At 40.4% G+C, this 22,447-nt stretch overlaps 1 protein-coding gene across 2 annotated transcripts in view; it reads left to right on the top strand.

The window, feature by feature from the left end:
- The window catches only part of LOC139747671 (uncharacterized), a 37,981-nt gene extending 17,264 nt beyond the window's left edge, over nucleotides 1-20,717 (top strand). The window contains exons 7-9 of one of the 2 annotated variants that reach the window (XM_071660245.1): nucleotides 6,138-6,246; nucleotides 12,133-12,365; nucleotides 18,496-20,717. In XM_071660245.1, the coding sequence (XP_071516346.1) occupies nucleotides 6,138-6,246; nucleotides 12,133-12,365; nucleotides 18,496-19,794 (1,641 nt within the window). In that variant the 3' untranslated portion in view covers nucleotides 19,795-20,717. The remainder of the gene's footprint in view (nucleotides 1-6,137; nucleotides 6,247-12,132; nucleotides 12,366-18,495) is intronic. The other variant, XM_071660246.1, reaches the window with a different exon arrangement.
- The last annotated feature ends 1,730 nt before the right edge of the window (nucleotides 20,718-22,447 follow it).

Raw genomic sequence — 22,447 nt, 5'->3', positions numbered from 1 at the left:
ATCCTCTGCCTCTGCGAGGTAGTGCCAGGAATGCAGACAAAAAGGCCATATTCGATTACACTTAGTCTCTAGCTGTCATGTGTAAGGCCTTACAGACCTTTCCATGGTTTACCCCAGATATTTCACACTCCCTTGTTCAGTCCATTAACAGCACATCGACCCTGATATACCACATCGTTCCAATTAAGTCTGTTCCTTGCATACTCCTGGGAAAAGGGAGAAAGAATACTTCTTATTTATTCCCTTCATGTTTTAGAAGGCAACTAAAAGGGGGAGGGAGCGAGGGGCTGGAAATCCTCCTCTCCCGTTTTTAATTTTCTAAAAGAAGGAACAGAGAAGAGGCCAAGTGAGGATATTTCCTCTAAACTTTAGTCCTCTGTTCTTAACGCTACCTCACTGATGCTGGAAATGACGAATATGTATGAAAAAAATATATACATAGGTGTTTGTGTATATATATCTGTGTATGTGTGTTTATGAATGTGTGTATATGTTGATATGTATATATGTTGTATATATGAATGGATGGGTCTTTCTTGGTCTGTTTCCTGGTGCTACCCTGCTGATGCAGGGAACTGTGATCAAGTATAAGAATAATGATAATGATAAAGTATGTTTATAGATATGGATATGTATATGGAGAAAGATAAGGAGGGGAATTGCATTGACAAATCTTTGCCTGTATGTGGTTATAATGCAATTGGAGAGCCACTTTTGGTGAGGTTGTACCATCGTAAGTTAACAAAAGGGAGTACCATCTTGTTGTTGAAGAACTTCTCACTCTAAAGGAAACCAATACTCCCCTGTTTGTGATTGGAGTGTAGCCTTGTAGCTGTAGGATTTCCACAAACAAAGTCTTTTACTCCGAAGTTAAAATTTATGGGTGGTAATGGTTCATATGTATTTGAAAAGTTAAAGAGGCTCATTGCGAGTTAATCCAAAATTACTTATACTTGCAGACTTTGGAAGATAATGCTTATTGTATTATTTATATTATTCTATATTTATTTTGCTTTGTCGCTGTCTCCTGCGTTTGCGAGGTAGCGCAAGGAAACAGACGAAAGAAATGGCCCAACCCACCCCCATACACATGTATGTACATACACGTCCCCACACACAAATATACATACCCATACATCTCAATGTACACATATATATACACACACAGACATATACATATATACACATGCACACAATTCACATTGTCTGCCTTTATTCATTCCCATCGCCACCTCGCCACACATGGAATAACATCCCCCTCCCCCCTCATATGTGCGAGGTAGCGCTAGGAAAAGACAACAAAGGCCCCATTTGTTCACACTCAGTCTCTAGCTGTCATGCAATAATGCCTGAAACCACAGCTCCCTTTCCACATCCAGGCCCCTCAGAACTTTCCATGGTTTACCCCAGACCCTTCACATGCCCTGATTCAATCCATTGACAGCACATCGACCCCAGTATACCACATCGATCCAATTCGCTCTATTCCTTGCCCGCCTTTCACCCTCCTGCATGTTCAGGCCCCAATCACTTAAAATCTTTTTCACTCCATCTTTCCACCTCCAATTTGGTCTCCCACTTCTTGTTCCCTCCACCTCTTGGTCAATCTTTCCTCACTCATTCTCTCCATGTGCCCAAACCATTTCAAAACACCTTCCTCTGCTCTCTCAACCACGCTCTTCTTATTTCCACACATCTCTCTTACCCTTACATTACTTACTCGATCAAACCACCTCACACCACATATTGTCCTCAAACATCTCATTTCCAGCACATCCACCCTCCTGCGCACTACTCTATCCATAGCCCACGCCTTGCAACCATACAACATTGTTGGAACCACTATTCCTTCAAACATACCCATTTTTGCTTTCCGAGATAATGTTCTCAACTTCCACACATTCTTCAAGGCTCCCAGGATTTTTGCCCCCTCCCCCACCCTATGATTCATTTCCGCTACCATTGTTCCATTCGCTGCCAGATCCACTCCCAGATATCTAAAACACTTTACTTCCTCCAGTTTTTCTCCATTCAAACTTACCTCCCAACTGACTTGACCCTAAACCCTGCTGTACCTAATAATCTTGCTCTTATTCACATTTACTCTTAACTTTCTTCTTTCACGCACTTTACCAAACTCAGTCACCAGCTTCTGCAGTTTCTCACATGAATCAGCCACCAGCGCTGTATCATCAGCGAACAACAACTGACTCACTTCCCAAGCTCTCTCATCTCCAACAGACTGCATACTTGCCCCTCTTTCCAAAGCCCTTGCACTCACCTCCCTAACAACCCCATCCATAAACAAAGTAAACAACCATGGAGACATCACACACCCATGCCGCAAACCTACATTCACTGAGAACTAATCACTTTCCTCTCTTCCTACACGTACACATGCCTTACATCCTCGATAAAAACTTTTCACTGCTTCTAACAACTTGCTTCCCACACCATATATTCTTAGTACCTTCCACAGAGCATCTCTATCAACTGTATCATATGCCTTCTCCAGATCCATAAATGCTACATACAAATCCATTTGCTTTTCTAAGTATTTCTCACATACATTCTTCAAAGCAAACACCTGATCCACACATCCTCTACCTCTTCTGAAACCACACTGCTCTTCCCCAATCTGATGCTCTGTACATGCCTTCACCCTCTCAATCAATACCCTCTCATATAATTTACCAGGAATACTCAACAAACTTATACCTCTGTAATTTGAGCTCTCACTCTTATCCCCTTTGCCTTTATACAATGGCACTATGCATGCATTCCGTCAATCCTCAGGCACCTCACCATGAATCATACATACATTAAATAACCATACCAACCAGTCAACAATACAGTCACCCCCTTTTTTAATAAATTCTACTGCAATACCATCCAAACCTGCTGCCTTGCCGGCTTTCATCTTCCGCAAAGCTTTTACTACCTCTTCTCTGTTTACCAAATCATTTTCCCTAACCCCCTCACTTTGCACACCACCTCGACCAAAACACCCTATATCTGCCACTCTATCATCAAACACATTCAACAAACCTTCAAAATACTCACTCCATCTCCTCACATCACCACTACTTGTTATCACCTCCCCATTAGCCCCCTTCACTGAAGTTCCCATTTGCTCCCTTGTCTTATGCACTTTATTTACCTCCTTCCAGAACATCTTTTTATTCTCCCTAAAATTTAATGATACTCTCTCACCACAACTTATTGTATTATACATGCATATATTCAAATGGAAATGGTAAAGAACTTGTAGATTTGTATGCTGAAAAAAATGACTGGCGATTGGGAATACCTGGTTTAAAAAGAGAGATATACATAAGTATACGTATGTAAGTAGGAGAGATGGCCAGAGAGTGTTATTGGATTGTGTGTTAATTGATAGCCGCGTAAAAGAGACTTTTTGGATGTTAATGTGCTGAGAGGGACAACTGATGGGATGTCTGATCATTATCTTGTGGAGGTGAAGAAGATTTGTAGAGGTTTTTAGAAAAGAAGAGAATGTTGGGGTGAAGAGAGTGGTGAGAGTAAGTGAACTTGGAAAGGAGACTTGTGTGAGGAAGTACCTGGAGAGATTGAGTGCAGAATGGAAAAAGGTGAGAGCAAATGACGTAAGGGGAGTGGGGGAGGAATTTAGGGAAGCAGTGATGGCTTGTGCAAAAGATGGCAGTGGCATGAGAAAGGTGGGAGGTGGGCATATTAGAAAAGGTAGTGAGTGGTGGGATGAAGAAGTAAGATTGTTAGTGAAAGAGAAGAGAGAGGCGTTTGGACGATTTTTTAGGGAAGTAGTGTGAATGATTGGGAGATGTATAAAAGAAAGAGGCAGGAGGTCAAGAGAAAGGTGCAAAAGGTGAAAAAGAGGGCAAATGAGATGGGGTGAGAGAGTATCATTAAATTTTATGGAGAATAAAAAGATGTTTTGAAGGCGGTAAATAAAGTGTGAAATACAAGAGAACAAATGGGATCATCGGTGAAGGGGGCCAATGGGGAGGTAATAACAAGTAGTGGTGAAGTGAGAAGGAGATGGAGTGAGCATTTTGAAGGTATGTTAAATGTGTCTGATGATAGATTGGCAAACATAGGGTGTTTTGGTCAAGGTGGTGTGCAAAATGAGAGGGTAAGGGTGAATGGTTTGGTAAATAGAGAAGAGGTAGTGAAAGCTTTGCGGAAGATGAAAGCCGGCAAGGCAGTGGTTTTGGATGGTACTGCAGTGGAATTTATTAGAAATGGTGGTTACTGTGTTGTTGACTGGTTGGTAAGGATATTCAGTGTATGTATGGTTCATGGTGAAGTGCCTGAGGATTGGCAGAATGCATGCATAGCACCACTGTACAAAGCCAAAGGGGATGAAGGCGAGTGTTCAAATTACAGAGGTATAAGTTTGTTGAGTATTCCTGGGAAATTATACAGGAGGGTATTGATTGAAATGGTAAAGGCATGTACAGAGCATCAGACTGGGGAAGGGCAGTGTGGTTTCAGAAGTAGTTGAGGGAATCAGGTGTTTGCTTTGAAGAATGTATGTGAGAAATACTTAGAAAAACAGATGGATTTTTATGTAGCATTTATGGATCTGGAGAAGGCATATGATAGAATTGATAAAGATGCTCTCTCGAAGATATTAAGAGTGTATGGTGTGGGAGGTAAGCTGCTTGAAGCAGTGAAAAGTTTTTATCCATCTGTAAGGCATGTGTACGAGTAGGAAGAGAGGAAAGTGATTGGTTCCCAGTGAATGTAGGTTTGCGGCAGGGGTGCGTGATTTCTCCATGGATGTTTAATTTGTTTATGGATGGGGTTCTTAGGGAGGTGAATGCAAGAGTTTTGGAGAGCGTGGCAAGTATGCAGTCTGTTGTGGATGAGAGGGCTTGGGAAGTGAGTCAGTTGTTGTTTGCTGATGATACAGCACTGGTGGCTGATTCGGGTAAGAAACTGCAGAGGTTGGTGACTGAGTGGTAAAATGTGTGAAAGAAGAAAGCTGAGAGTAAGTATGAATAAGAGCAAGGTTATTAGGGTCAGTCGGGTTAAGGGACAAGTTAATTGGGAGGTAAGTTTGAATTGAGGAATACTGGAGGAAGTGAAGTGTTTAAATATCTGGGAGTGGATTTAGCTGCGAATGGAACCATGGAAGCGGAAGTGAGTCACAAGGTGGGGTGAGAGGGGCGAAGGTACTGGGAGCGTTGAAGAATGTGTGGAAGGCGAGAACATTATCTGGAAAAGCAAAAATGGGTATGTTTGAAAGAATAGTGGTTCCAACAATGTTATATGGTTGTGAGGCATGGGCTATAGATAGGGTTGTGGGGAGGAGGGTGGATGTGTTGGAAATGAAATGTTCGAGGACAATATGTGGTGTGAGGTGGTTTGATCAAATAAGTAATGAAAGGGTGAGAGAGATGTGTTGTAATAAAAAGAGTGTGGTTGATAGAGCAGAAGAGGGTGTATTGAAATGGTTTGGCCAAATGAAGAGATTAAGTGAGGAAAGATTGACAAAGAGGATGTATGTGACAGAGGTGGAGGGAACGAGAAGTGGGAAATCAAATTGGAGGTGGAAGGATGGAGTGAAAAAGATTTTGAGCAATCGGGGCCTGAATATACAGGAGGGTGAAAGGCGTGCAAGGAATAGAGTGAATTGGAACGATGTGGTTTACTGGGGTCGACGTGCAGTCAATGACTGAACCAAGGCATGTGAAGCGTTTGGGGTAAACCATGGAAAGTTTTGTGGGGCCTGGATATGGAAAGGGAGCTGTGGTTCTGTGCATTACACATGACTGCTAGAGACTGAGTGTGAACGTGTGGCCTTTGTTGTCTTTCCTGGTGCTACCTCATGCGTGCGTGCGAGGGGAGGGGGGTGCTGTTTCATGTGTGGCGGGGTGGCGACGGGAATGGATGGGGGCAGCAAGTACGAGTGTGTACATGTGTATATATCTGTGTATGTATATGTGTGTGTGTGGATGTTTATGTTTATACATGTGTATATGGGTGGGTTGGGCCATTCTTCGTCTGTTTCCTTGTGCTACTTCACAAACGCAGGAGTGAATAAGTATAATGAATAAATAAAATATTCAAATATATATCATTTATACTGTTATTTTGAATATAGTTATATTTATGTAATTCCTCTTTCTTAGGTGGTTGCTAACAGATACAAGAGAACATTGACTGAACTGAACCAGAGCCCTGACTCCCCAAGTAATTTCACGTTAGATGAAGATGAATTTACTGATCCAGAACAGTTTGGTATGAATAACAGCATGTAAATGTATGAAACATAACCTTAAAATTTCCACTTTTTTTGTATTCATCTGTATATTTATCCTATTTTGACACACTGTTGTTTTATTGGCAATATTGAACAGTCAGATATTGATCACCCATTGTAATATCTGTAGAGCTCTGAATTCCCATTTTTCTTTTAAATTTAGCACATAAGATTGCTAGTTATTGTCATAGCATGAGGTGTTGTCATTGCTTGGAGATAAGTTGCACTACACCTAGGTGGGTAATGTTGCCAGAATGCCTCAATTCGTCAAATAAATTATGGAGTGAGGAGGAATGACATGAAGAGTGAAGAAATTATGTAAATGATTTAAGAATACAGCTCTGATGATACAAATACCTCTGATTTACAAATCAGTGATGAAGATTCAGATGCCTTCTAACTCTCATGATTTCACTGAATGATAATAAAAAAGTGTTTGGATTCCTGTACTGGTCATGACTTGATTTACTTTTGTGCTTTCTCAGTACCAAACTGGTTGTAGCTGTGGAACTAAGAAAAGACAATCAGAAAATATGTAATGTATGTTGTAAGTTTGAATGAAGAAAAATTGGAGGAAGTGAAGCTTTTTAGATATCGGGGAGTGGACTTAGCAGTGGATGGCACCATGGAAGCAGAAGTGAGTCACAGGGTGGGGGTGGGGGCGAAGGATCTGGGAGCATTGAATGTGTGGAAGGAGAGAATATTATTTTGGAGAGCAAAAATGGGTAAGTTTGAAGGAATAATATTTCCAACAGTGTTATATAGTTGTGAGGCATGGGCTATAGATAGGATTGTATAAAGGAGGGTGGATGTGTTGGAAATGAAATGTTCGAGGACAATATATGGTGTGAGGTGGTTTGATCGAGTAAGTAATGAAAGGGCAAGAGAGATGTGTGGAAATAAAAAGAGTGTGGTTGAGAGAGCAGAAAAGGGTGTGTTGAAATGGTTTGGATATATGGAGAGAATGAGTGGGGAAAGACTGACAAACAGGATATGTGTGTCAGAGGTGAAGGGAAGGAGAAGCAGGAGACCAAATTGGAGGTGGAAGGATGGAGGGAAAAAGATTTTTAGTGATCGGGGCCTGAACATGCAGGAGGGTGAGAGGCATGTAAGGAATAGAGTGAATTGGAACAATGTGATATACTGGGGTCGATGTGCTATGAATGGACTGAACCTGGGCATGTGAAGCATCTGGGGTAAACCATGGAAAGTTTTGTGGGGCCTGGATGTGGACAGGGAGTTGTGGTTTCAGTATATGTTGATATGTAGTTATGTATATGTGTGTGTATGGATGTTTATGTATATATATGTGTATGTAAGTGGATTGGCCATTCTTCCATCTGTTTCTTGGTGCTACCTTGCTGATGTGGGAAACAGCGATTAAGTATAATGAATATATTTATTTGCTTTGTCGCTGTCTCCCACGTTAGCAAGGTAGCACAAGGAAACAGATGAAAGAATGGCCCAACCCAGCCACATACACATGTATACACATACACGTCCACACACACAAATATACATACCTATACATCTCAACGTATACATATATATATACACACACAGACATATACATATATCCACATGTATGTAGTTCATACTGTCTGCCTTTATTCATTCCCATCACCACCCCGCCATACATGAAATAACAACCCCCTCCCCCGTCATGTGTGCGAGGTAGCACTAGAAAAAGACAATAAAGGCCACATTTGTTCACACTCAGTCTCTAGCTGTCATGTAATAATGCACTGAAACCACAGCTCCCTTTCCACATCCAGGCCCCACAGAACTTTCTATGCCTTGGTTCAATCCATTGACAGCATGTCGACCCCGGTATACCACATCATTCCAATTCACTCTATTCCTTGCATGCCTTTCACCCTCCTGCATGTTCAGGCCACAATCACTCAAAATCTTTTTCACTTCATCTTTCCACCTCCAATTTGGTCTCCCACTTCTCCTCGTTCCCTCCACCTCTGACACATATATCCTCTTGGTCAATCTTTCCTCACCCATTCTCTCCATGTGACCAAACCATTTCAAAACACCCTCTTCTGTTCTCTCAACCACACTCATTTTATTACCACATATCTCTCTTATCCTATTATTACTTACTCGATCAAACCACCTCACACCACATATTGTCCTCAAACATCTCATTTCCAGCACATCCACCCTCCTCCGCACAACTCTATCTATAGCCCACGCCTCGCAACCATATAGTATTGTTGGAACCAATATTCCTTCAAACACACCCATTTTTGCTTTCTGAGATAATGTTCTCGACTTCCACACATTCTTCAATGCTCCCAGAACTTTTGCCCCCTCCCCCACCCTATGATTCACTTCTGCTTCCATGGTTCCATCCACTGCCAAATCCACACCCAGATATCTAAAAATATAATGAATATAATAAATAAATGATATGAAAAAAAAAAGAAAATGAAAAATGGAAAATTAGTTAAGACTATGTTAAATTACAAATATCATGATGCAGTGAATGAAATACTTAAGACTTACTCTGAGCTATGGCCAACCATTCATCATAAAGTTATTGGCTGTCAGTGTATACAGGGGAATAGGACAAGAGGGAGACGAAACTGGACATGGAAGGATAGAGTAAAAAAGATTTTGAATGCCCAAGCACTGAACATAAGGAGGGTGAATGGTGTGTACAGGATAGAGTGAATTAGAGCAATGTGGTGTACAGGGGGCAATGTGCTGTTAATGGAGTGAACCGGAGCATGTGAAGCTACGAGGGGAACCTGTAGTTTAGGTCCATCACTCTTGATAGCTAGGGAATGGATGTAGGCAAAAGAGGCCTTTTTTTTTTTTTTCCTGTGTGCTTGACATTATCTTTGTAACTATGAAAAAAATAGATATATTACAATTGACTGCTTCATGGTGGTGATGTTGGTCTTGCAAAAGATTAATTATTTTCTGAATAGAATATTATTGTACAAGACAATCATTTATGAACAAATTCACATAGAAAAAGATCATGTTAGACCAAAAGTGCATCATAGATAGATGACGTGCTGAGAGGTGCAACTGGAGGGATGTCTGATCATTATCTTGTGGAGGCGAAGGTGAAGATTTGTAAAGGTTTTCAGAAACGAAGAGAGAATGTTGGGGTGAAGAGAGTGGTGAGAGTAAGTGAACTTGGGAAGGAGACTTGTGTGAGGAAGTACAAAGAGAGACTGAGTACAGAATGGAGAAAGGTGAGAACAAAGGACATGAGGGGAGTGGGGGAGGAATGGGATGTATTTAGGGAAGCAGTGATGGCTTGTGCAAAAGATGCTTCTGGCATGAGAAGTGTGGGAGGTGGGCAGATTAGAAAGGGTAGGTGAGTGGTGGGATGAAGAAATAAGATTATTAGTGAAAGAGAAGAGAGAGACATTTGGACGAGTTTTGCAGGGAAATAGTGCAAATGACTGGGAGATGTATAAAGGAAAGAGGCAGGAGGTCAAGAGAAAGGTGCAAGAGGTGAAAAAGAGGGCAAAAGAGAGTTGGGGTGAGAATCATTAAATTTTGGGGAGAATGAAAAGATGTTTTGGAAGGAGGTAAATAAAGTGCGTAAGACAAGAGATCAAATGGGAACATCGGTGAAGGGGGCTAATGGAGAGCTGATAAGAAGTAGTGGTGATGTGAGAAGGAGATGGAGTGAGTATTTTGAAGGTTTGTTGAATGTGTTAGACGATAGAATGGCAGATATAGGGTGTTTTGGTCGAGGTGGTGTGCGAAGTGAGAGGGTTAGGGAGAATGATTAGGTAAACAGAGAAGGGGTAATAAAAGCTTTGTGAAAGATGAAAGCTGGCAAGGCAGCAGGTTTGGATGGTATTGCAGTGGAATTTATTACAAAAGGGGGTGACTGTGTTGTTGACTGGTTGGTAAGGATATTTAATGTATGTATGACTCATGGTGAGGTGCCTGAGGGTTGACGGAATGCATGCATAGTGCCATTGTACAAAAGCAAAAGGGACAAAGGTGAGTGCTCAAATTACAGAGGTATAAGTTTGTTGAGTATTCCTGGGAAATTATATGGGAGGGTATTGATTGAGAGGGTGAAGGCATGTACTGAGCATCAGATTGGGGAAGAGCAGTGTGGTTTCAGAAGTGGTAGAGGATATGTGGATCAGGTGTTTGCTTTGAAGAATGTATGTAAGAAATCCTTAGAAAGCAAATGGATTTGTATGTAGCATTTATGGATCTGGAGAAGGCATATGATAAGAGTTGATAGAGATGCTCTGTAAAAGGTATTAAAAATATATGGTGTAGAAGGCAAGTTGTTAGAAGCAGTGAAAAGTTTTTATCGAGGATGTAAGGCATGTGTACGAGTAGGAAGAGAGGAAAGTGATTGGTTCTCAGTAAATGTCGGTTTGCGGCATGGGTGCGTGATTTCTCCATGGTCGTTAAATTTGTTTATGGATGGGGTTGTTAAGGAGGTGAATGCAAGAGTTTTGGAGAGAGGGGCAAGTATGCAGTCTGTTGTGGATAAGAGAGCTTGGGAAGTGGTCAATTGTTGTTTCGCTGAAGAGACAGCACTGGTGGCTGATTCGGGTGAGAAACTGCAGAAGCTGGTGACTGAGTTAGGTAAAGTGTGTGAAAGAAGAAAGCTGAGAGTAAATGTGAATAAGAGCAAGGTTATTAGGTACAGTAGGGTTGAGGGATAAGTTAATCAGGAGGTAAGTTTGAATCAAGAAAAAGTGGAGGAAGTGAAGTGTTTTAGATATCTGGGAGTGGATTTGGCAGCGGATAGAACCATGGAAGCGGAAGTGAATCATAGGGTGGGGGAGGGGGCGAAGGTTCTGGGAGCGTTGAAAAATGTGTGGAAGGCAAGAACATTATCTTGGAAAGCAAAAATGGGCATGTCTGAAGGAATAGTGGTTCCAACAATGTTATATGGTTGCGAGGCATGGGCTATAGATAAAGTTGTGTGGAGGAGGGTGGATGTGTTGGAAATGAGATGTTTGAGGACAATATGTGGTGTGAGGTGGTTTGATCGAGTAAGTAATGAAAGAGTAAGAGAGATGTGTGGTCATGAAAAGAGTGTGGTTGAGAGACCAGAAGAGGGTGTTTTGAAATGGTTTGGTCACATGGAGAGAATGAGTAAGGAAAGATTGACAGAGAGGATATAAGTGTCAAAGGTAGAGGGAACGAGGAGAAATGGAGAAAAGGGAGACCAAATTAGAGGTGGAAAGATGAGTGAAAAAGATTTTGAGCGATTGGGGTCTGAACATGCAGGAGGGTGAAAGACGTGCAAGGAATAGAGTTTATTGGAATGATGTGGTATACTGGGGTTGACGTGCTGTCACTGGATTGAACCAGGGCATGTGAAGCATCTACGGTAAACCATGGAAAGTTTTGTGGGGCCTGGTGCATTATTACATGACAGCTAGAGACCGAGTGTGAACGAATGTGGCCTTTGTTGTCTTTTCCTAGTGCTACCTCGTGTGCATGCAGGGGGAGGGAGGGTTGTCATTTCATGTGTGGTGGGGTGGTGATGGGAATGAATAAAGGCAGCAAGTATGAATTATGTACATGTGTATATATGTATATGCCTGTGTATGTACATATATGTATATGTTGAAATGTCTAGGTATGTATATGTGCATGTGTGGACGTGTATGTATATACATGCGTATGTGGGTGGGTTGGGCCATTCTTTCGTCTGTTGCCTTGCATTACATTGTTAACGCGGTAGACAGCGAAAAAGTATAATAAGTAAATAGAGAGAGAGAGAGAGAGAGAGAGAGAGAGAGAGAGAGAGAGAGAGAGAGTTAATGAGATGGCCTTGATTAGGGCATTTAGTTGTCCATGCCATCAAAGCCAACATAAAAAAAATTGAAATATGATCTCATATTAAGGTAAAAGACATGGTCGGGGACGAGGGCGTGGAAGACCCCCAGGTCGGCCTCGTGGGAGAGGAAGGGGACGTCCTCGTGGAAGACCAAGAGGAAGCAGTCCTCGTAAATCTCCAGGAAGATGTGTTGTGAAGTTAGAATTAGAACAAGCAGATGAGGAACTCGAGAATGTCTCATTCTTTCCAGCTTTAAAATCCCCTCCATCTTTGAAGACTATTAAGAAGGAGGATATAATGGTAAGTTAAAGGGGCTTTAAAACAGCAGGAAATCAATAAGATATAAATCTTTCTATAATATTTGATTTCATGTAACCAACAGTAGAGCTTCTTCTGTGCACTTGGAGGGTTGTTCTGTATTTTGCTTATCTACATGAGATGGATTAAGTGCATACAACTTTTCAGTTCCCTGTTTATGTTTTGGGAGCTAAAGTAAATAAAAGTATCAATGCAAAAATAGTATATCTTAATGTTTCACTCTGATCAAGTTGATATGTCGAGTGAAACTGAAAGTTCCATTCACACAACCCTCACTCACAAAATGACTCCACTGCTCATGATTAAAATCATATCATCTTTCTTTCTTGTCTAAGGTAACTCTAGCACTCCTTAAAAATCATGCAATAGATCTTTTAAGTTCTGTTTATTCTGCTTGTTCATTAACCTTCTACTGAACTATGCTATATGTTTGTCACCAAGCTATTATTTGACATGTTTGCATTTTCCTACCCTAATGAAGTATTAAAAAAAAAATGTTTTGAAATTAAAAATCTTCATTTGGGTCCTCCCTCTGTCCCTTTTAGTCACTTTCTATGACACACAGATGTGTGGGAGGTATTCTTATTCCCTTCCCCAGTGATATGTTCCATATCCCCACTATCACTTTCTGCCACTAGAAATCCTTGATCCCCAAGTTTCAGATTTATGAATGAAATAACATCAAGACCGCGTGAACTTGTACAGCATGATACAGTAGGCTCATCTAAACCTCATTGAACATTAGATATAGTAAGTTGAATGTCACCCTAGTGTTTGTGTTACAACTCTAATCCTTCGTCCCACTCCTTGTTGAAGCCCAAATGTTTGTATTGTGGGAGATGAATAACACCATTTGGCTTTGATATTGTGAAATACATGACTAAAAGATGTTAGAATATCTGTATATACCTTGATATCACTGTTGAAGGAACTGAATACCAATACATCATAATTGTTGAAAAAATGAATAAAGCAGGCTCATATTTTTTATTACTTATAGAATGTGTGGATGTAACCAAGATGAGAAAAAAGGAGAGATAGGAAGTATGTTTGAGGAAAGGAACCTGGATGTTTTGGCTCTGAGTGAAACGAAGCTCAAGGGTAAAGGGGAAGAGTGGTTTGGAAATGTCTTGGGAGTAAAGTCAGGGGTTAGGGAGAGGACAAGAGCAAGGAAAGGAGTAGCACTACTGAAACAGGAGTGGTGGAAGTATGTGATAGAGTGTAAGAAAGTAAACTCTAGATTGATATGGGTAAAACTGGAAGTGGATGGAGAGAGATGGGTGATTATTGGTGCATATGCACCTGGGCATGAGAAGAAAGATCATGAGAGGCAAGTGTTTTGGGAGCAGCTGAGTGAGTGTGTTAGTAGTTTTGATGCACGAGACCAGGTTATAGCGATGGGTGATTTGAATGCAAAGGTGAGTAATGTGGCAGTTGAGGGAATAATTGGTGTACATGGGGTGTTCAGTGTTGTAAATGGAAATGGTGAAGAGCTTGTAGATTTATGTGCTAAAAAGGACTGGTGTTTGGGAATACCTGGTTTAAAAAGAGAGATATACATAAGTATACGTATATGTAAGTAGGAGAGAGCGTTATAGGATTACGTGTTAATTGATAGGTGCATGAAAGAGAGACTTTTGGATGTTAATATGCTGAGAGGTGCAACTGGAGGGATGTCTGATCATTATCTTGTGGAGGCAAAGGTGAAGATTTGTAGAGGATTTTAGAAAAGAAGAGAGAATGTTGGGGTGAAGAGAGTGAGTGAGCTTGGGGAGACTTGTGTGAGGAAGTACCAGGAGAGACTGAGTACAGAATGGAAAAAGGTGAGAACAAAGGATGTAAGGAGAGTGGGGGAGGAATGGGATGTATTTAGGGAAGCAGTGATGGCTTGTGCAAAAGATGCTTGTGGCATGAGAAGCGTGGGAGGTGGGCAGATTAGAAAGGGTAGTGAGTGGTGAGATGAAGTAAGATTATTAGTTCAAGAGAAGAAAGAGGCATTTGGATGATTTTTGCAGGGAAATAAAGCATATGACTGGAAGATGTATAAAAGAAAGAGGCAGGAGGTCAAGAGAAAGGTGCAAGAGGCAAAAAAGAGGGCAAATAAGAGTAGGGGTGTGAGAGTATCATTAAATTTTAGGGAGAATAAAAAGATGTTTTGGAAGGAGGTAAATAAAGTGTGTAAGACAAGGGAACAAATGGGAACATCAGTGAAGGGTGATGTGAGAAGGAGATGGAGGAGTATTCTGAAGGTTTGTTGAATGTGTTTGATGATAGAGTGGCAGATATAGGGTGTTGTGGTCGAGGTGGTGTGCAAAGTGAGAGGGTTTGGGAGAATGATTTGGTAAACAGTGAGGAGGAAGTAAAAGCTTTTCGGAAGATGAAAGCCTGGCAAGGCAGCGGGTTTGGATGGTATTGCAGTGGAATTTATGAAAAAAAAAGGGGTGATTGTATTGTTGACTGGTTGGTAAGGTTATTTAATGTATGTATGACTCATGGTGAGGTGCCTGAGGACTGGCAGAATGCTTGCATAGTGCCATTGCACAAAGGCAAAGGGGATAAGAGTGAGTGCTCAAATTACAGAGGTTTAAGTTTGTTGAGTATTCCTGGGAAATCATATGGGAGGGTGTTGATTGAGAGGGTGAAGGATATGTACAGAGCATCAGATTGGGGGAGAGCAGTGTGGTTTCAGAAGTAGCAGAAGATGTGTGGATCAGGTGTTTGCTTTTAAATCTGTGTGCGAGAAATACTGAGAAAAGCAAATGGATTTGTATGTAGCATTTATGGATCTGGAGAAGGCATATGATAGAGTTGATAGAGATGCTCTGTGGAAGGTATGAAGAATATATGGTGTGGGAGGTAAGTTGCCAGAAGCAGTGAAAAGTTTTTATCGAGGATGTAAGGCATGTGTACGTATAGGAGAGAGGAAAGTGATTGGTTCTCAGTGAATGTTGGTTTGCGGCAGGGGTGCCAGACGTCTCCATGGTTGTTTAATTTGTTTATGGATGGGGTTGTTAGGGAGGTGAATTCAAGAGTTTTGGAAAGAGTGGCAAGTATGCAGTCTGTTGTGGATGAGTGAACTTGGGAAGTGAGTCAGTTGTTGTTCGCTGATGACACAGCGCTAGTGGCTGATTTTGGTGAGAAACTGCAGAAGCTGGTGACTGAGTTTGGTAAAGTGTGTGAAAGGAGAAAGCTGAGAGTAAATGTGAATAAGAGCAAAGTTATTAGGTACAGTAGGATTGAGGGACAAGTCAATTGGGAGGTAAGTTTGAATGGAGAAAAACTGGAGGAAGTGAAGTGTTTTAGATATCTGGGAGTGGATTTGGCAGCGGAAGTGAATCATAGGATGGGGAATCATGGTGAATCATAGGGGACGAATGTTCTGGGAGCATTGAAAAATGTGTGGAAGTCGAGAACATTATCTTGGAAAGCAAAAATGGGTATGTTTGAAGGAATAGTGGTTCCAACAATGTTATAAGGTTGCGAGGCATGGGCTGTAGATGGAGTTGTGCGGAGGAGGTTGAATGTGCTGGAAATGAGATGTTTTAGGACAATATTTGGTGTGAGGTGGTTTGATCGAGTAAGTAATGAAAGGGTAATAGAGATGTGTGGTAATAAAAAGTGTTGTTGAGAGAGCAGAAGAGAGTGTTTTGAAATGGTTTGGTCACATGGAGAGAATGAGTGAGGAAAGATTGACAAAGAGGATATATGTGTCAGAGGTGGAGGGAACGAGGAGAAGTGGGAGACCAAATTGGAGGTGGAAAAATGGAGTGAAAAAGATTTTGAGTGATCGGGGCCTGAACATGCACGAGGGTGAAAGGCGTGCAAGGAATAGAGTGAATTGGAATGATGTGGTATACTGGGTTGACGTGCTGTCAGTGGATTGAACCAGGGCATGTGAAGCGTCTGGGGTAAACCATGGAAAATTTTGTGGGGCCTGTATGTGGAAAGGGAGCTGTGGTTTTGGTGCATTATACATGACAGCTAGAGACTGAGTGTGAACGAATGGGGCCTTTGTTGTCTTTTCCTAGCGCTACTTCACAGACATGTGGGGGGGGAGGGGGTTGTCATATCATGTGTGGCAGGGTGGCAACTGGAATGAATAAGGGCAGACAGTATGAATTATGTAAATGTGTATATATGTATATGTCTGTGTGTATATATATGTATATACGTTGAGATGTATTGGTATGTATATGTGCTGTGTGTGGACGTGTATGTATATACATGTGTATGTGGGTGGGTTGGGCCATTCTTTTTGTCTGTTTCCTTGCGCTACCTCGCTAATGTGGCAGATGGCGACAGAGTGTAATAAAAAAAATAGAAATAAAATACCTTGAACAAAGCTGGTTCATATTTATAATTCCCTGTTTAAGATACTTAGCATTCCTTTCTTTTGACATTGAAATGATTAAAGAGGGTATTTAAATTGTTTCATTCATGTATTTCATAATGATGGCAGAGTAAAATAATTACAGTTTATTTCCCACTTATGGGAATGTCATGGCTTGTAAATAGAGAGCTTTTTTCAGTTCTCCACAGTGGTACAATTCAACTTGCTTCATCTATGGTGAACAAGTAAGTTTATCAATTTTGGTACTTGGTATTGAGAATTACCTTGTGTAATAGCATTTCATTGTGTGAAAACATGATGTTCTTCACAAGATGTTTAATGACTGAAATGTGATTCTAAAAGATTTTAATAGAATATTCACATGTCATCATTCATGGGATTGACTGATTACTCTTCCTCTAATAACAAAATTACCATTATTTCAAGGTTTGGTAAAGTTCAGCGAGTGCAAACATTGTAGCTTTCGCACACCCATGCATCCAGATTTAAAATAAACAAATAAGAAAGTGTGACAGTCTCTTGTTCTCTTTCATATGTTGCTTTAGAGCTCCATTGTGGAAGATTTTCTTCTTTAAAACTGTATTACAACCCTGCTAGAATGAGTAAGAAATGCCTACAGTCTACTCTCTGTGCCAGTAACATGAAACAACATAAAAGTGACTTCTATTTTCACACAATTCTGTGCCAGGACCTTCTTTCCCTCATCCACCCTGTGGCTCAATTCAGCTCCCATAGTTTCATTTGGTGTCATGTCTACTCCCAGGTAACTAAAAGTTTTCACTTCCATGTTCCATTAACTGCTATTTCCTCTCCCAAGTATCTACAGCACATCACTTCCTTCAGGTTCTCCCCTTCAAACTCTTACTCCAACAAATCCATTTCTCACCACTGCATTAAATCTCAACTCTCTCCTTTCACACAATCTCCAAACTCATGAATCCACTTTTGCAGTTTTTCACGTGACTCTGCAACCAGTGCTGTGTCATCAGCAAACATTAACTGAATCACCTCTCAGCCCCCTCAACAGATGGTAAATCTGCCCTTCTCTCCAAGACCTTCCAATTCACCTCCCTCATCTTTCCATCTATACACATTAAATAGCCATGGTGACATGACACACCCCTGCTGCAGACCCATATTCACCTATAACCATGCTGTCTCCCATCTTCCTACTCACACGGATCCCTTACCTCTTGTTAGATACTCCTCTCTGCTTCTAGTAGCTTTCCTTTCACATCATATATTTGTAATACCTTCCTCAAAGCATCTCTTATGAACTCATACACTTTCTCCAGGTCCATTAATGCTATACATCCTCTATTTTGCACACAAATTCTTCAGTGCAAAAACCTGATCCACACATCCTTACACACTTGGTCATATGCCTTCTCAAAACAAACAAAAAACTACAATCCACAGAAATCAAGTCCTTCTGATCAATTAATGTGACTATTTCTACATTTAGGAGCTGTTCTACCTTTCTGCCTAATTTTTTGGTATGTTTATCAGTGTATCACTTCTACATTAAATGAATCATTTCCCAGCTTATATGGAAATTGTACCAAACCAGAAGATCTAAAGATCTTGAATCAATTGAACTTTGAGATCAGTATCTTTTTTCATGCCTGATTGTAACAAACCTGCAGATCCTGAACATAAAGATCACTACATACCTCACTATTATATAGTCCTTTGTGCTTCTGTTTTATCTTACACCAATATCATATATTTGTTTTTTATTGTTGAATTTGTCCTTTACAGAGTGACCTAGAAGTAGCAGATCACCAGCAAAATATAGAAAATCTTGAGCAGTTGCAAGAAAATGAAAATCATGTACCTGTAGATGATATTGGAGGAGCAGACATGCCAATAGTGGATGGAGATGTTGCTATGGAAATCCAGGGTGATGTTTTGGAAGTTGTAGAGGAAGTGCTGGAAGAAGAGGTGAAGTGTGGCAAGATGTTTTCTTGCTCAGATTGTGAGAAGCAATTCCTTACAAAGGCAGCCGTCAGAAACCACATCAAAGTTCACAGCCGTTTAGATTCATATGACTGTGAGGAATGTGAAAAGTCATTTGCAACAAAATATCGTCTTAAAGCTCACTTAAAGACCCATGTAGACAGAGATAGGCCACACAACTGTCGAGTTTGCAATAAGGCCTTTTATACACGTTATCATTTGAACACCCACATGAAATCCCACGAAGGAGTTAGAAATTTTGTATGTGAGCTTTGTGGGAAGGCTCTGTCAACACAGAAAATGCTGGAGATTCATGGACTGACACATACTGGTGAGAAACCATTTCAATGTGAAATCTGTGGTTCAACTTTCAGACAAAGAAGTAATCTGCTGACTCACATCAAAGCAACACATTATCAAGAAAAAAATTTTCATTGTACGTTGTGTCAAAAATCTTTTGTAAGAAAGAGGCTTTTAGTTTACCATATGAATAGTGTTCACACAGGCCAAAGGCCATACAAGTGTGAATTGTGTAATGCTAGCTTTGTGTACCCACATTATTTTAAAAGACATTTAAGAAAACACACTGGTGATAAACCACACAAATGCCATGTTTGTAATAAGACCTTTGCTTCAAGAGAAAATCGAAATGCACACATGTTCATACACTCCGACAAGAAGCCATATGAATGCAAGCTCTGTGGTGCAGGTTTCATGCGAAAACCATTATGTGCATCGCATCTGGCTGTTCATGGCCACACTGAAAATGCTGAGGCCTATATAATTTTTAATTCTCCAAGCTTACTGTTCAGTGGCCAAGAGGATGTAATGGTACCTGATGAAGAGGAAGCAGCTCGTGCTGTTCATGCGGTAAGGATGGCTGAAGAAACTAGTACACATGAAGCCATTGCAGAGCCAGCACAGTTAATGCGCGATGGAAAAGTAGTAAAAGTAATGTCCAGACCTGTACACATTATTGAGGCTGATGATAGTACTCGATATGTCATTCACTCAACAGACCGTGTCAGAGATGAAAACGTGGAACACTTTTTTGCAACATTACAAGGCCAAGTTGTCGAGGTGCGTTCACAAGATTTTTAACATATTTGCAATGCTTGTTTTCCAATATGTTTATTTTTAGATAAAAGTTAACGTGATTCCTCTGTATCTTCTGTACTATATGTACAACCATTCTTGCACTGAGAAATAAGGTGGCTTGTGCAGAACATTGTCCATAGGCCATGATATGGCATATTTAAGGAGATTCTTCTTTTGTAACAGGATATCTATTTAACCTACATACTGTCTCATTCTGCACTTCCACCTTCATATCTGTTTTGTCCATCTCATATCTTTGTTATACTGTAATTGTGTAGCCATTCTGTGTACACATCCAAAACACCTCCAGTACTCCATCTTTATGATTTACATACTACTTTTTTTTTCTAATTTCATATTTTCTACTCTGTCTAGTGTCTGTGCTTCATGCTTATTCCTTTGAAAATCATTCTCTTATTTTGCTACTCAATTTGCAGTTACAGATCAGATTTTCACAATTTACATATGAAGATTGCAGTACACTTGAGTATCCCAGATCTGAAATGGCTGGAACCAAGAGGTCTTCAGAAAATCAATCATTCTAGGAACTCATATAATAAACTGTATCGTTTTTAGTATACTCCAAATTGCAGGATGTTATTGTGTCTGCATATAAACCTATTTCATCATTCTCTTACACTCACACTGCTATTATGTTCCCAAATAACCTTCAGAAATTCTCTATATTTGCACCATGTGCTGTAATTATCATCTTTTGAGTGCTGATCAGCCAGCAGGTACCAAATATAACTGTAAATATAGCCACCCAAACTGCCATGCTTTGCCAGTCTTTCCTTTGCCAGTTTGATCCATTTTCCATGTTTACTCTGATCATTTTGTAGAAAACAAAAAACATGAAAATTATTGTGTTCTTTTCCTTTTTTTGTATATGTTAATAACATTAAATAATAAAGTTACAGAAATCATCAGAACCTATGGAAACTTTACTTAAGCAAATCCAGTTTTGGTCTTATATATTTTGTAAATAGGGATAGGGGAGAAAGAATACTTCCCACAGATTCCCTGTGTGTCGTAGAAGGCAACTAAAAGGGGAAGGAGCGGGAAATCCTCCCCTCTTTGTTTTTTTTTTTTTTTTTTTTAATTTTCCAAAAGGAACAGAGAAGGGGGCCAGTGAGGATATTCCCTCAAAGGCTCAGTCTTCTGTTCTTAACGCTACCTCGCTAACGCGGGAAATGGCAAATAGTATGAAAGAAAGAAAGAAGTTCACCAAATATTTATCTGTGTACTTACATGCAATTCTTATATTTGCCAGCACAAAGATTGCTTTCCCTAGTAATTCTCCTTGAAGCTCTGGCGACAAGGTAAACATAATGTTGAGCCCTGGGTATCTATCACATACAGATTCTTGTAGCTCATTTACCAGTAAGTAATGATCCTGCTGAGACTTTCTTCCTTTGCATCCCATCCTGCCTATATACACCCTGTGTGTATTAATACTGTATGTGTGTTATGGAGAGTCTTATACACTCGTGTTGCCCATTCTGTGAACTTTGTATATGTACCACGTCTTCCCTTCTATTATGGGTGTGTGTGTGTATACATGTTTTTCCAGACCTCTGTCTGTCTATCTTTCAGTCTGTGTACATTCACCTACTCTTCACTCATTTGAATAGTATGGAGAGGGAGCTCCACTTTTACAGGGTTCCCATGTCTTGAACTCTCCCATCACACAACCCTTCAAACCACTGTTTACCATCATTATTAACAATTTAATCACTTAGCTCACTATAAAAGTACATCTTTACATTGTTTACAACAAGTTCCCTGCTCGGCTTCCTGAGGCCACAGTAAGAAACTAAGCAAAAAACTTGTTAGAAAAGATGATCAGATGTCAGAGAAATGTTAGATTAGTGGATAAAGAAAGGAACAAGCCAAGAAATATAACTGCAAATACTGACATCTTACAAATGTTTAAAAAGTTGTGTAAAAGCAGAATTAAAGAGACAAGGCCCCATGAATACAGAACCGTCACCTTACAGCACAATTAGGTAAAATTAAACAGCTATTCACAGAGACAGGCCAGGTAAAAATAGACATCTACTCGCAAAGAGACAGACCATCAAAAATTAGTCATTAAGTACTTGTAAAGTGCTATTTAATTCTTGTGTAATTATTCATTAGTGTTATTCATGTTAGGAATGTTTATTCTGAAATCCAAAGAATATTTCAAATACAGTATCAAACTGTGTTCAGCTTTCTGAAAACATTACAGTCCAAATTTATTCATATTTATGGGACTACACTTTACGTACTATAGGGTATATTAAAATGGTTAGGACATATGGAGAGAATGAGTGAGGAAAGGTTGACAAAGAGAATATATGTGTCAGAGGTGGAGGGAACAAGGAGAAGCAAGAGACCAAATTGGAGGTGGAAGGGTGAAGTGAAAAAGATTATGAGCAATAGGGGCCTGAATATGCAAGAGGGTTAAAATTGTACATGGAATTGAGTGAATTGGAACGATGTGGTATACTGAGGTCAATGTGCAGTCAATGGACTGAGCCAGGGCATGTGAAATGTCCGTGGTAATCCATGGAAAGTTCTGTGGGGCCTGGATGTGGATATGGAGTTGTGGCTTTGGTCCATTACACATGACAGCTAGAGAATGGGTGTGAGTGGATGTAGTCTTTTTCAC

Source organism: Panulirus ornatus, chromosome 69 (genome assembly GCF_036320965.1).
Source record: "Panulirus ornatus isolate Po-2019 chromosome 69, ASM3632096v1, whole genome shotgun sequence".
Lineage (NCBI taxonomy): Eukaryota > Metazoa > Arthropoda > Malacostraca > Decapoda > Palinuridae > Panulirus > Panulirus ornatus.
The sequence above is the reverse complement of the archived record's forward strand: the minus strand, read 5'-3'. Positions and strand labels throughout refer to the sequence as shown.